The 13,765-nt window shown below is 45.9% G+C and overlaps 1 protein-coding gene across 2 annotated transcripts in view; it reads left to right on the forward strand.

Moving 5' to 3' along the window:
- Positions 1-12,565, forward strand: part of MTMR12 (myotubularin related protein 12) — a 74,555-nt gene extending 61,990 nt beyond the window's left edge. Inside the window, exons 13-17 of one of the 2 annotated variants that reach the window (XM_025436277.3) lie at positions 2,309-2,481; positions 4,900-5,067; positions 6,431-6,592; positions 7,491-7,589; positions 9,642-12,565. In XM_025436277.3, the coding sequence (XP_025292062.1) occupies positions 2,309-2,481; positions 4,900-5,067; positions 6,431-6,592; positions 7,491-7,589; positions 9,642-10,211 (1,172 nt within the window). In that variant the 3' untranslated portion in view covers positions 10,212-12,565. The remainder of the gene's footprint in view (positions 1-2,308; positions 2,482-4,899; positions 5,068-6,430; positions 6,593-7,490; positions 7,590-9,641) is intronic. The other variant, XM_025436278.3, reaches the window with a different exon arrangement.
- Positions 12,566-13,765: the final 1,200 nt, after the last annotated feature.

The raw sequence follows: 13,765 nt of genomic DNA on the forward strand, positions 1-13,765 counted from the left end.
GTTTAACTGTTATTTTTATATATACCTTTGTGTTTGACAACCTTGTGCAGTTGCCCTTGAAACTTTGTGGGTCATGAATTCCTTTTCCTCAGTGGGCTTAATTAACATGCTTAACATGCTGACAGGACATAAACATTCAGAATGTGTAAAAATAGGTATAAACTGCTTTTATTTATTTGTGTATTTATTTATTTTTAAAGATTTTATTTATTTATTCATGAGAGACTCAGAGAGAGAGAGAGAGAGAGAAAGACACAGAGACACAGGCAGAGGGAGAAGCAACCTCCATGCAGGGAGCCCAATGTGGGACTCGATCCCAGGACTCCGGGATCACGCCCTGAGCAAAAGGCAGATGCTCAACTGCTGAGCCACCCAGGTGTCCCCAAACTGCTTTTATTTAAAGCCTCTGGCTGGAATTGGTTAGATCTGCACTAGAATATTATATTTGCTGTTTAGAATATTTTCAGCTCCTTATAAACTGCACTTCCAATTCAGTAGATCCCCTCAGGCTTTTGCCTTGCTCTGATGCACTCCGTGACTGCTGAAATTTAGCCTCTGTGGGCAGGTTGGAAAATGAGTCTGCCTGGGGCTTCTGTTCCACCTGAAACTGGCTTAGTGACTTCAATTTTAAGACATTTATTGAGCACCTGCCGTGTGCAGAGTTCTATAATTCTGCCATCTAGAAGTTTACAGCCTAATGAGAGAGTTGACCTGAGCACATAATTGAAAAATACCTACCCACCAGTGGCAGAACAGAGTACTGAGTAACTGGTGCAAAGGAGGAAGGATAGAGATTGGAGTCTGAGAGCAGAAGTACCCAGGGCCAGACTGAACCACTGAGAGTTCCATAAAACGAAATCTGAATCTTTGGCTAAGGTATGAGAAGTCACTCACTCCCAGATGGATGACTAAGTTGTCTCATCTGAAATCTCATTTTCTAGCCCCTCTTCCTGTTACTAATGACGTACTATTTATATGCTTCAGATGCAAGAAGGAAGATCCACTTAAAAATGAAACTTGTTTCAAAAACCAGTAGCACCCCATAGACCAAACTCTGGTTCTTTTAAATCCACATGTTCCCTTAATTTAGACTTGTCGTTTAGAAGATAAAGAGAAGCACAAGCATAAGCCTGGATTGTAAACCGTGCCTCACAGTTACAGGGTCAGAATGAAAGAGTTTTCACAGTGGAAACACCTTACCTACTTACTACCTCATTTTCAAGTTTCTCTAAGTGCACTGCTACTAGCACCGTCATCCTCATGGACATTTTTAAATAGCAACTTGAGTTGTACTTCTTTTTGTAAAGAGGAAACCATGGGGGTGTAGACCCTACCTTTTAGGATCTGAAAATTCTAAGGCAGGTTCATGGATGGTAGTATGCTTTCATTTGCTGTGAGTCATGAATGCACATGAAGCAAGCGTGTGAGCAGAATTTTTGTCATCCAGGTTTTTGTACGGTGTGCTCAGGGGTGGGTGCATGGAGGTGGACCCAAAGGTGTTTCTCCTCCGGGTGACACAAAGGGCAGCAGGCACCTCTGTGCTCTCAGCCCGAAGCAGAGAGAATTGTGGAGGTGGGAATTAGGGATCCAGAGATCTTAAATTTCCTCCAGAGTAGAGGCAATGGAGAAATCGGGAATGGCAGAAAGGAGCTCTGAGCCGAGTCTGAGAAGCAGCTGCGTCTTGGAACAGTGGGTCCGGTGAGGACTTCTGCTTTGACACAGCAGCTGGAAGAGGTTGAGCTGGTCTGTGAGGCCCAGAAGACCCCCCATCATGTGGATTGTTCTGCTCTCATTGTGTGGCACCCCAGGATGCCCCGTGCTGACCGGGGATTTGGCAGGCCGCATTTTATTCATTCTGTTAGCAGATACATGCTTAGTGCCAGAGTTTGCCGGAACCTGTATGAGTCTGGCCAGAGCGGTTTGTCTCTCAGGCTGAAAACACTGCCTTGTTTCCCTCTGGCCCTTGCCTCCAGGGAAGTAGGGCTTACCTGCCAGTAGTGGGCAGACTTTGGTTTGGGGAGCCCTGCTCTTAATTGTGCGGGTATGAGTGCTCTTTAAAAAAAAAAAAAAAAAAAAAGATTTTATTTATTCATGACAGAGAGAGAGAGACAGGCAGAGGGAGGAGAAGCAGGCTCCGTGTAGGGAGCCTGATGTGGGACTCGATCCCTGGTCTCCAGGATCAGGCCCTGGGCTGAAGGCAGCGCTAAACCGCTGGGCCACCAGGGCTGCCGGGTGCAAGTGCTCTTTGCAGCTTTTAGTAATGTCATGCTCTCCTGCCTCTCTCTGCTGGTGCTGGGGCCCCTCCCAGAGGAGAATGCTTCAGACCTCTGCTGCCTCATTTCCTCTCTGGTACAAGTGATGATGGACCCCCACTGCAGAACCAGGGTTGGTTTCCAGAGCCTTGTCCAGAAGGAGTGGATCATGGGCGGCCACTGTTTCCTGGATCGCTGCAACCACCTCCGTCAAAGTGACAAAGAGGAGGTGAGTGTCCACCTCACAGAAGTGCCTGGTCTCTTACTTAATACTCACCTTCACATGGAGGGTTACTGCTTGCAGAGTGTGCGCCTATGGGCGTGTTAGGGAGGCTGTGTTCCCCTTACTCTCTGAGGATTCTGAATTCTTTAAGCAGTATTGAAACCCTTCCCCAAGGAAAGGGAGGTTAGTAAGCATATTCAGATCCCTCTCTTCTAAATTGTGTACACCAAGGGTGGATATTTATTTCATGGTGGGAATAACATTGACTTATAAACCTTAAAAATGAATTCAGAGAGACTCCCACAGTTTCTGTTAAATTAGGCTTTGCAAAAAAAAAAAATGAATATCCAGTATACAAGTTTCTTACAGAAAATATATGCTAGTACATAAATCTTTTTAGACTAAAGCATGGGGTTAGTTAATGCCATCCGTTACCAGGACCTCCTTGGCGGTGTGTGTCCACTGTGTACACCACTCTTCTGCTTCTGGCCATGTGAATTGCTCCACGCCCGGACCCTGAATTCTAGGCATCGGAAAGTTAGCGCTATTGTTTAGGCCCCTTAGACTTCCCAGATTGTGGTGTACTTACCTCAGCTGCAGCTGTGCAAACTCCTTTGGCCGCATTATTAATGACTGTGGAAGGGAAAATGAAAACAGGTGAACTTTCTTTAATTAAGTCACCTGCGAAGTTCCCGTATTCTAGAAGCAGGACTCCTGGTGCTCTTACTCTAGATAATAAACATTGCTTGCGGTGGGGAACAGCCTGGCGTAGCATGCTATGGGAATGGAGAACCCATGGCTCCTGCCCTCCACGTCTTGGTGTGTTCCTGGAAGACCCCAGCTTCTCTAGCTAGGCCTTGAGGTTTCTTTCAGGCCTGGTCTCTGCTCATCTGTGTCCCATCAGGCTAAAGGGAAATCACAATTTTCAGTCTTGGAATGGACTTTGTCTTTCTGAGGAACTTGGCAAGGTTAGTGGGACTCAAATAACATGATGGGCAGAGAGAGCAGATACTTTGTCGAGAAGAGTAGGTTTTGGGTATCTCGAGAAAGTGAGCACTGACAGGTACCACGTCCAGGGGGATGTAAGTCCAAGAGCCCATCCAGTCTGATCTACTTTCACCCAGCTTTTGGAGAAGTTGTCCAAACTTTCCGAGCCCATTTTCCTGATTCTACAATAAGGTTCAGATATTTTCCACTCTGTTTAAATGCTTCATTGAGCCAAAAAATGAGGGGTGAAAGTTGTTATATAAACATTTCTTAGCATCTCAACATCAACATGTTGGAGTTGTTGATTTTTCTTTTTTCTTCTAATATGTGACCACTTTTATTTCATTTCTTAAATTTTTAAAACTTATTTTCATTAAAAAATTTTTAAGTATATTTTTAAAGATTTATTTGGGTGGGGGCGCAGAGAGAGAAAGAGTGCTCATCCCAAGCAGACTGCACTGAGCAGGGAGCCTCACGTGGGTCTTGATCCCACGAACCATGAAACTATGAAATGAGCCGAAACTAAGTCAGTTGCTTAACTGACTATGCCACTCAGGTGCCCCAGTCTCTTAAATTTTTTAAATTGTATTTTTATACTTTAGTTGACACCATATTGGAGTTTTAAAGGAAAATTCGGTGGTCTGCTTTGTGATATGATTGGTACAGCCCTGGATTTGATTCATAAACTGGATTCCCGACTCCTGTCTCTCTTAGCTGCATGAGGTCTCAGCAGCCTCCATAAGGGAGAGGCTGTGACTTGGCTTGTCTTACCCACTGATAGGATCACTGGCGACTCAGAAGGATAAATACTTTGTGAATAACAAAGCACCCTAGAAAACTATCTCTACCATTACAGACTCACCTCTGGCTAGCTAATAAACGAGGCTATCAGTTAAAAACATCTGTGCCAAAAAAAAAAATCTGTACACTTGTGAAAAAAGCTTAGAAACTCACTTTTGCTGCTTCTGCCTTGTTTCTCATCCTTTCTTCTGCACCATCAGTGGTGGGGGTGGAAAAAGGAATATTGACAAAATATTTTGAGTACAGTTTTTTGGTAATCTACAAATGAGAAGAATGGAACTCTTTTGGTGGAGAGGTAACAGTTTCACTTAACTGGGGTTCGAGTGTTCCCTATCATCAAAATCAGTTGCAAGTGTTCATCTGTCAGTGCTTAATCGATAGTGAGATTTTACATACTTCATCTTTGAAATATCTTTTACACAGATCAATACTGCCAAATACTGATACTAATCTACAGGCATGTGACTTCAGTTGAGCATATCCATTGCTTTGACTGGGGCGGAGTCTACTCTGTTTCCCAGAGAAGGTAGTGCTCAGAGATGGTTATTGTACGACTGTTGAGATGGCTGCCCCTTGGGATAGCTGGCCCTGGACTTTTAGTGCCTACTCAATAATATGTATCTTGTTTTCACATAGGTTCCCGTGTTCCTGCTGTTCTTAGATTGTGTGTGGCAGCTGGTGCACCAGCATCCCCCAGCATTTGATTTCACGGAGACTTACTTGACTGTTTTGTCAGATAGTCTATACTTACCTATTTTTAGCACCTTCTTCTTCAATTCGCCTCATCAAAAAGATATTAACATGGTAAGAGTCCCTCTTAGGAACCTGTGTATTTTTTTTTAAAAGATTTTGTTTATTTATTTGACAGAGAATGTGCGCACAAAGTGGGGGTGGGGCAGAGGGTGAAGCAGATACCCCACTGAGCAGGGAGTCCAACACAGAGCTTGATCCCAGGACCCTAAGATTATGACCAGAGCCAAAGGCAGACGCTTAACCGACTGAGCCACCCAGACGCCCCTCGGAACCTGTGTATTAAAGAAGCCCTGGCTCACAAGTAGTTGCAGTAGTTTGGATGATAAATGTATTTCTAGAACACTAAGTACATACTGGGCCTTGTTTTGAGTGCTTCCTGGGTTTTGATCATTCTCAGAGCCCCCTGTGAGGTCTACATGCTTATCCCTGAGGAGCTGAGGCACTGAGAGGATGAGAAACTGACCCAAGGCCACACAGCAAATATTGGAGCTGGGAGCAAGTATTGGAGCTGGGGAATTATGGAAAATTAAAAGTTGTTCTTTGTAAAGATGGCCAGGCTTCTCTTCCATTTACCTGATGCCTGGAGTTCCTCTGAAGAGAATAGAGACAGGCAGAGCAGGGAAGCTAGACTTTTGCTTGCCATCTGAAGCTCCTTTAGCTGCTCTTGAGGCCTTGCTCCTGGGAGTTTTACTTTCTAACCAAGCTTAATGCTGCCAGCCTCCAGGTTTGCTTCAGCTGGCCCTTTGGAGCAAATTCCTCAGTGAAGGGGCCCAGAACCTGGACCTCTGGTCACACAGCCCCAGTTCCAAATCCCAGCCTATCGCCCACCAGCATCAAGATCTTAGGCAGTTTAATTCAGTTTTCTGAGCCTCAGTTTCCTCGAGTCTAAAATATGAGAAATAGTGACCTCACAAGGTTGTCGTGAAAGTGCCTATCAGTGGCTGGCACATGGCCCACTGGAATGTAATGTGACCTTCTTTCCTCTCTCCCTACCCAGAACCTTAAGTGAACAACTACTGACAGCCATACGTAACCTTTAAAAATGAGGGACCGGGATCCCTGGGTGGCGCAGCGGTGGGATCCCTGGGTGGCGCAGCGGTTTGGCGCCTGCCTTTGGCCCAGGGCGCGATCCTGGAGACCCGGATCGAATCCCACATCGGGCTCCCGGTGCATGGAGCCTGCTTCTCCCTCTGCCTGTCTCTGCCTCTCTCTCTCTCTCTCTCTCTCTCTGTGAGACTATCATAAATAAATAAAAATTTAAAAAAATAAAAAAATAAAAAAAAATAAAAATGAGGTTACCCATGAGTGTTTGGTCTCCAGTCAGGAGTGCCCTTCTGGGGCCCGTCCCTCAGCATTGTGTTCGCTTTCCTCAGCTTTCCCTGGAAGCCATCGTGACCTGTGCTTGTTTTGGCAGGGTAGGGAACACCAGGATACACAGAGCAAGCCTTTGAATCTGCTCACCGTGTGGGATTGGTCTGTACAGTTTGAACCCAAAGCCCAGATGTTGCTCAAAAACCCTCTTTATGTGGAAAAGCCAAAACTGGACAAAGGCCAACGGAAAGGAATGCGTTTCAAAGTAAGGTGACCCCCTTTATCTGCCCAGAGATCCCCGTGTATGTAAGGATAAAAGTTACAGATGGATTCCGCAACCAGTCTCAAAGTCAGGACTCATGGGCTGCCAACTGTCAGGGCCTGTGAGAACCCTTTGCTTTCAGTACATCAGCCTTTCCCCTGCTGAGACATGGCCATCTGCCGATTGTCCCTGACGATGTCACTGCCAAGGCAGTTGTGCTGCACCGGATGGTGTGTACCCACTACCTGAGTCTGGTTAGCAGGGTAAAAGGAGTATTGATTGTGGGTTTTGCTCTGTCTGTACCGGCTCATGTCTTCAAAAGCAAGACCTTTCTTCATGAGATTCAGCTACAGTTTTTTTCTGTTAAGAGCTATACTCTGTCTAGCATGATTCCCCCCGCCCCAGGTTGATGTGGCGCAGGAGCAGCCACAGATGGCACATAAGCACATGGGCACGGTGGTGTCCAGTAGTCACAGCAATAGGCACCAGGCCTGATTTGGCCATGGGCTGTCATTTGCTGACCTGTGCCATAAACCCAAAGTGTCACATTATTTGGATGTCCCTTCATATACTTATTACTGATTGTACTAGGTATGAAAACCCCAAAGTCCCTAAAGGATAAACAATTTCCATGGCATCTCCTAGCTCTGTCTCCTGGCCCAGAGTTTCCCCCCCACCAGACGCCACAAAGGAAAGCGGTGGTGAATCCCAAGTCAGTGTGTATCTCTGTCTTCTCCACTGCCCTACTTCTGATCCCACCTGCTGTCCAGGGAGTCTGGCCGGTCCTGGTGTGGGGGGTGCTCCATTCTAAAGAGGCTTGGCGGCCAGGTGAGCCAACCCCTGCATTTGCAGATGATGCCAGCTGCTGAACAACTTAGAACTGTTGCTTTACTCTTTCAAGGGTCCTCAGGGCCAGGGTGGATGTTTCCCTTCCCAGTTTAGTCTCTTGCCTGCCAGCTGGACCAGAACTGTCCTGAGCCCCAGAACAGCTTGGCCTGAGGTCAGTTTTTCTTCGGTGTGCTGTGCCCCCTGGTGGCTGCATGCACACTTCTCACCTGTTCAGGATTACAGAACTGTGCTGGGCGGGAGAGGTGTGGAACCTCAGAGACAGAGAGGCCTAATCCCTTATTTTGCATGGGAGGAAACTGAGGCTCCCCTTTGGAAGACTGGATTTCATTTTTGTGCTCAGATCCAGTTTTTCTGAGTGTCCCTTCTCGTAATCAGGAGCAGATGGCCTAGGCTCCAGGAGCTGACTGGCGCAAGAGGTTTGAGCCAAAGTGGTGGAGAATCTCAGGTTGTATTAGCTACAGCAGACCTGGGGCTGGGACAACAAGGAACTTTGAAGCCTTTGTGTTAGGACATCATGTGTCGAGCTTAGGGCCCCTTGTTAGTGGGCCAACGGACTTGGAGAAGTTCTGTAGAAACTAAAGAGGCTGTGGCTGACCAGCATGAAGCACTCCTTTTTAATTACTGTTCGATGCTGTGGGGCCTGCTTGGGCTTGCAGTCTCAACCTCAACCCTCAGCCTCGACCAGGCATGCCACTGCCACCCTGCCCTTCTCGAACCCACCGTTTGCATAGGGGTTGAGGGTAGGGGCTTCCAAGACAACTGAAATTCTGTTAAGAGCCCAGTCTCTGGAGCCAGACTGATTGTGTGTAAAACGACCTTCAGCACTTTCTAGCTGGGTCTTTGTGTATTCCTAACCTCTGCCCCTTAGTTTCCTCATTGGTAAAACGGGGCAGTAACAGCGACTCCGAGAATTGGCCGAGTCCATGCATGTAAAGCGCTGAGCACAGAACGTGGCAGGCGGTAAACACGTAGCGGCTGTTAGCTTCCACCTGCCTTCCGCGGTCCCCAGCCCAGACTAATTCCCCTTGGTCCCTGGGGAAGAGAGAGGCCGAGCTGCTGACTCCTGGCCTTCAGCTCTCTTGTCCACAGCCTGAAAGGCAGAAGTCCTGGTCAGCTCTCAGTTGTGGCATTGTGGGTGGTTTCCCTTTTCTTCTTTATATTTTTGTTGTTACTCTATATTCCATAACAAAGAATGCTTTTTTTTTTTTTTTTTTTCCCCTCTACAAGGAAGAACCAGTGCAGGAATATATTAGAGAGTTGTAGGGCTAGCCTGCCCATAAAACTCATGACTGTTCTTATTTCAAATGAACACCTCAGGAGCAAAAGAGCTGGGTAGAAATGCGTCTCCCCACATTGCTGACCTCTCCGTTGGGCCCCAGGAGTCCTTGTAACCTTTTACCTCCTTACCCATCTTCACAGCCCCTTCCTGGTGCTCCTCAGTTTAGAACACCTTGCTTTGGCTACAGGTAGAATTACTGAGGAGGGAAATAATGTAAATGCTGTCACGTTTTCTGCCCTGGGCAGCTTGTCAGGTGAGAACATCTGGCCCACTTAGTTCCTCAGATTCCTTCTGCTCCCACCTATCTCTTTGTCCAAAAGAATCTCTGTGACATAAGCCTAAACTCCCACTGGATGCCTGACAACCTACAAACATGGTTCATTGAAGCCACAAGATCTGCAGGTAGTCAGCACTTCTTCCTCCCAGGTGTTCAAAGCTTTCTCAAAGAAGAAACATTTTGCTTTCTTCAAAAAATGAATAGGCCTCACATTCAGACCCCCCTAAACTGGAGGTCCATCTTGAGTTAAGCTTGTTCTTTTTTTTTTTTTTTTTTTTAAAGCTTGTTCTTTAAGAGTACTTAGCGTGCCCCTGCCCGGAGAGGAGGGAGTAGAAAGCTTCTCTTCCTGTCACAGCTCACCTTTATGCACAGCTCCTTTTATGCCTGGTTTCACCCATTTGTTTATAAACACAATGTGCATCTAACATTTGCATCATGGAATAAACAAGGCCCCCCGCCCTCCGCCCGCCAAGCCATTTACTGCTTTTTAATGACTCTTCATTCACATGGCAGTTCTGATTTCTCGTGACTCTTGTTAAAGCAGGATTATGCACCCCCACTCCCACTTTTTTTTTTTCCTTTGAAAGGTATGATTTGTAACTGCTCTCAGGCTAACCAGAGATTTCTATTTGTGTGTTCTCTCAAAGCATCAACGACAACTGTCTCTACCACTCACTCAATCTAAATCATCTCCCAAAAGAGGATTTTTCAGGGAAGAAACAGATCATTTAATTAAAAACCTTCTGGGCAAGAGAATTAGCAAATTAATTAATTCTTCTGATGAGCTGCAAGACAATTTTCGAGAGTTCTATGACAGCTGGCACAGCAAGCCCACCGACTACCACGGACTGCTGCTGCCTCACATCGAGGGGCCAGAAATCAAAGTCTGGGCCCAGCGCTACCTGCGTTGGATTCCGGAAGCCCAAATCCTGGGTGGTGGTAGAGTGGCCACCATGAGCAAACTCTTGGAAATGATGGAGGAGGTAGAGCGCTTACAAGAGAAGATCGAGGAGAGACACCACAGCCAGGGGGCCCTCCCGGCAGAGGGCCCCTCGTTGCTGAGGAGCTCGGCCCGCTTGTCTTCTTTGTTTCCTTTCGCTCTGCTGCAGCGACACTCCTCAAAACCGGTCCTTCCCACCAGTGGCTGGAAAGCTCTGGGTGATGAAGATGATCTGGCCAAACGAGAAGATGAATTTGTGGATCTAGGAGACGTGTGATTGTCCACTTAGTGGTCATGAAGGAGGGACGTTGAGGGTTGGGACAGGCATCGAACCCCTTTGCTCTCTGGATGAGTGGGTCACACTGCAGCTTACCACTGCAGCAGGCAGGGAGGCATTTGTCCAGGGCTCTGGAGCAGGAAACCCGGAGCTTCAGGAAAAGAGCTGGTTCTCATGTTTTTATGCTCCTGAAAGACTATGCAATTAAAACCGGATCTCTAGTATTATTAATTGAAAGGAATTATTACTTGACCCATAATCGAACTGTGGCCATTGTCTGATGCATATTATACAGAACCGGCGGTGGCTGGTTTACTACTAGAAAGGGCTTTGGTCTCACATTCTTGGACTCAATATTTTCTTCAGATCTTTTCTGTGCCAAGATAATTTATCCAGTCATTGGGAACAGTGTGTATCTTGCTACCCATCTTACTTCGGAGCAAGTTCAGCTTTATCTGATGTGTGTATGGCAAATTGAAAGACTCAAGTAGAGATATTCAGATGTATGGCATTCATTTAAACCCTAGCATTTTTCCTTTCTCTATCCTCTTGCCGGAGAAAAGCTGGGGAAATTCCACTCATGTTACCCATCCTGACATTTCCAGCCGTCCCTCCCCCTGAATAGACTGTGTCACTTTGTGTGGGGCTGGTGAGCTAGCCAACCAACCACGCTGCCCTTTCTGTGTGCCGACAGCTCCAGGTCTCCCTCTGCCCACTCCGGACCCCTCGCTGCCGTCCCCCCATGCTCCCTGCCATGGTGTGCGGAGTCCCAGGATCTTGCTGCTAAATCTGTTGGTGAAACTGGGGGAATCCCTTTGCCCGAAGGAGCTTCCATTCTTCTGGAACTTCTTTAATGTTTGAAAGTGCTTTGCCTTTTTCTAACAGTGTGCCGAGGCTTGGGGACATTTGTGACGGCAGCCCTCTGCATCAACCCTCACGCGGTCTCCCCGAATCTCTAACCGCACATACGTGAGCAGGATCACTTCAGAACGTGGCTTTCAGAGGGAAGCCATTAAGCAGAAATATCAGAAGTGATGGTTCTCCTTAGTACCTCAATGATTTAAAAGCCATAGAAGAAACTTGACTATGCCTGGTCACCTTGGATCTGCTGTCTAAATGGTATATATATATTTTTAAATGCAGGAAAGTACACTTTTAAGGACGAGTTGTTTTTTTCTCTCAGTGGAACCCTTGTTAAATCCCACAAAAGGAAAGGGGGAAGCTAATGTTGGAATGTCTCAAATTGAATGTTTGCCTTTTATATACATTTGCTCTCCAGTATAGATCCCAATTTGAATGTTACATGTTTAGAAAAAGTTCAGTTGCTTGAGGGCAATAAGAAATTTTCAAACTATTGACAAAGAAATTTCTCAGTTTGCACTGAATCGTCTTTTTGTATGTAGAAGAAATTGCTTTACTCTTCTCCCCATTTGTGTTGACACATGAGCCAGGTTGGTCTATTAAAATGACAGAGGTTGAGGAGAGGGCAGGACTCGGGCATTGGGGGCCAAACACATGTCCGGTCTTGTTGCCTTAAGCGTCTCACTAGTGAGTTCAGTGTTAGGCTTGCAGTAGGGATTTTTAAAATACATTAGTTCATTAGCTACCTTAACATGTGCTCTGTGGGCCTTCCTAAACTAGCACTAGCCTCCACTTCTCTGCCCCACTGCCTCCCTGATACACTATGGAGCTAACTATTTTTGTTACCATATTATAACGTGAATATTTATACAGTAGCCTCTTCAATCTTAGAACCTTAGCAGTTTTCATTCCAAAAATGCCCGGTGTGATGCTTTACACTCCACAAAGTATGGTTCAAAGGCACAAGGTCATGGCCCTTGTCATAGCAGTTGAATGTGCATTGAAATATTTTTCTATGATTTTTTTTTTAATTACAATAGAAAAATAAGCTGTTGTAACATGTGAGGTCATGACAATTTATGTATTTATATTTGAAATCAGATTTCTATAAACTTGTATTTGTGTACAGAATTCTCAGTGGGTTTATATATTGTGACATTTATATTCAAGATTGAGATATGGATTATGCTTAACAGTAAAAGCTGAAATGAGACCTTTACTTTGTTTAAAATGCTGCACTGTGCAAGTTTGGAAATGTACATTAATTTACTGTATATAATATCTTGAGTTTGTTTATACCTCCAAGTTTTTACACTGAAGATGAATTAGCTTTAAAAACATTCAAAACCTTTTTTTTTTTTTTTAAGGGAATAAGCTGTTGGGCTTTATCTGTATAAATGTGCTTTTTATTTTCCAATGTACAATGAAAGTTTATACTTATATTTCACTGCATCATATCTGATTGCAGAAATTAAAGCACAATTTACAAGCAATACTGCTTTCAATGTGGTTTATATAACGTAGGATAATTTTGTTCATTCAGTGTGTGTGTGTGTGTGTGTTGGGTTGAGTTGATTGGTTGGTTGGTGGTAGGAAACCAACAACCTAATAAATATTTAAAATTTTAGGGGCTCCTGCCTGGCTCAGTCAGAGCATACAACTTTTTCTTTTTCTTTTTCTTTTTCTCTTTCTCTTTCTCTCTTTTTCTTTTTCTTCTTCTTCTTTTTTTTTTTTGGAAGATTACTTATTTATTCATGAGAGACAGAGAGAGAGAGGCAGAGACATAGGCAGAGGGAGAAGCAGGCTCCCTGCAGGAGCCTGAGCAGGACTTAATTCCAGGACCCCGGGATCATGCCCTGAGCTGAAGGCAGATGATCAACCACTGAGCCACTCAGAGGCCCCAGAGCATGCAACTCTTGATCTTGGGGGGCTGAGTTGGAGTCCCACAGTGGGGGTAGAGTTTACTATAAAAAAATAAGATGAGGGCAGCCCGGGTGGCTCAGTGGTTTAGCGCCGCCTTAGCCCAGAGCAGGATCCTGGGGACCTGGGATCAAGTCCCACGTCAGGCTCCCTGCATGGAGCCTGCTTCTCCCTCTGCCTCTGCCTCTCTCTCTCCGTGTGTCTCTCATGAATAAATAAATAAAATATTTTTAAAAAATAAGGTGAAATTTCAGGTGGCAATTAAATACTACGATGAACAATAAAAATAGGGCAAATAAAGGAAAAGGGCTTTCTAAATACGTGAAGTTAAATATTACCGCCTCTGCTTCTGAGGGCGAATGTAATTCGAGAAGTCTGTGTTCTTGCTGAAAGAGATCTGAGTTCCCTTACGGGGCGGCGGAAGAGCAGAGGCTCTGTTTCTCCCTGCAGAGAGGAGAGGCCCCTGGCAGGACAGGGTGGTGTGTGCCCCCGGGGATTTTTCGGATCCTCTGGTTTGCCACTGGCTAGATGGAGACCTGTCACTTGGTGTGTGGGGAGAGTTCGCTTCCTTGCCCGGCCCCTTGGAGGTCCGAGAGACGGCCCCTCTCGGCTCCCAGGCCCCTCCTGGTCACCACGCCAGCTCTGAGGCATCCCTGCAACTTAATAAGCCCCCATCGCTACCACCTTCTTCCTGTGGTTCTTCGATGACTATTAATTCAAGTCGTAGTTAGGACCCTACTGATGAGCAGGGTTCTTCAGCAGCTCTGGACTTC

This window comes from Canis lupus, chromosome 4 (assembly GCF_003254725.2).
Source record: "Canis lupus dingo isolate Sandy chromosome 4, ASM325472v2, whole genome shotgun sequence".
NCBI classification, from domain to species: Eukaryota; Metazoa; Chordata; class Mammalia; order Carnivora; family Canidae; genus Canis; species Canis lupus.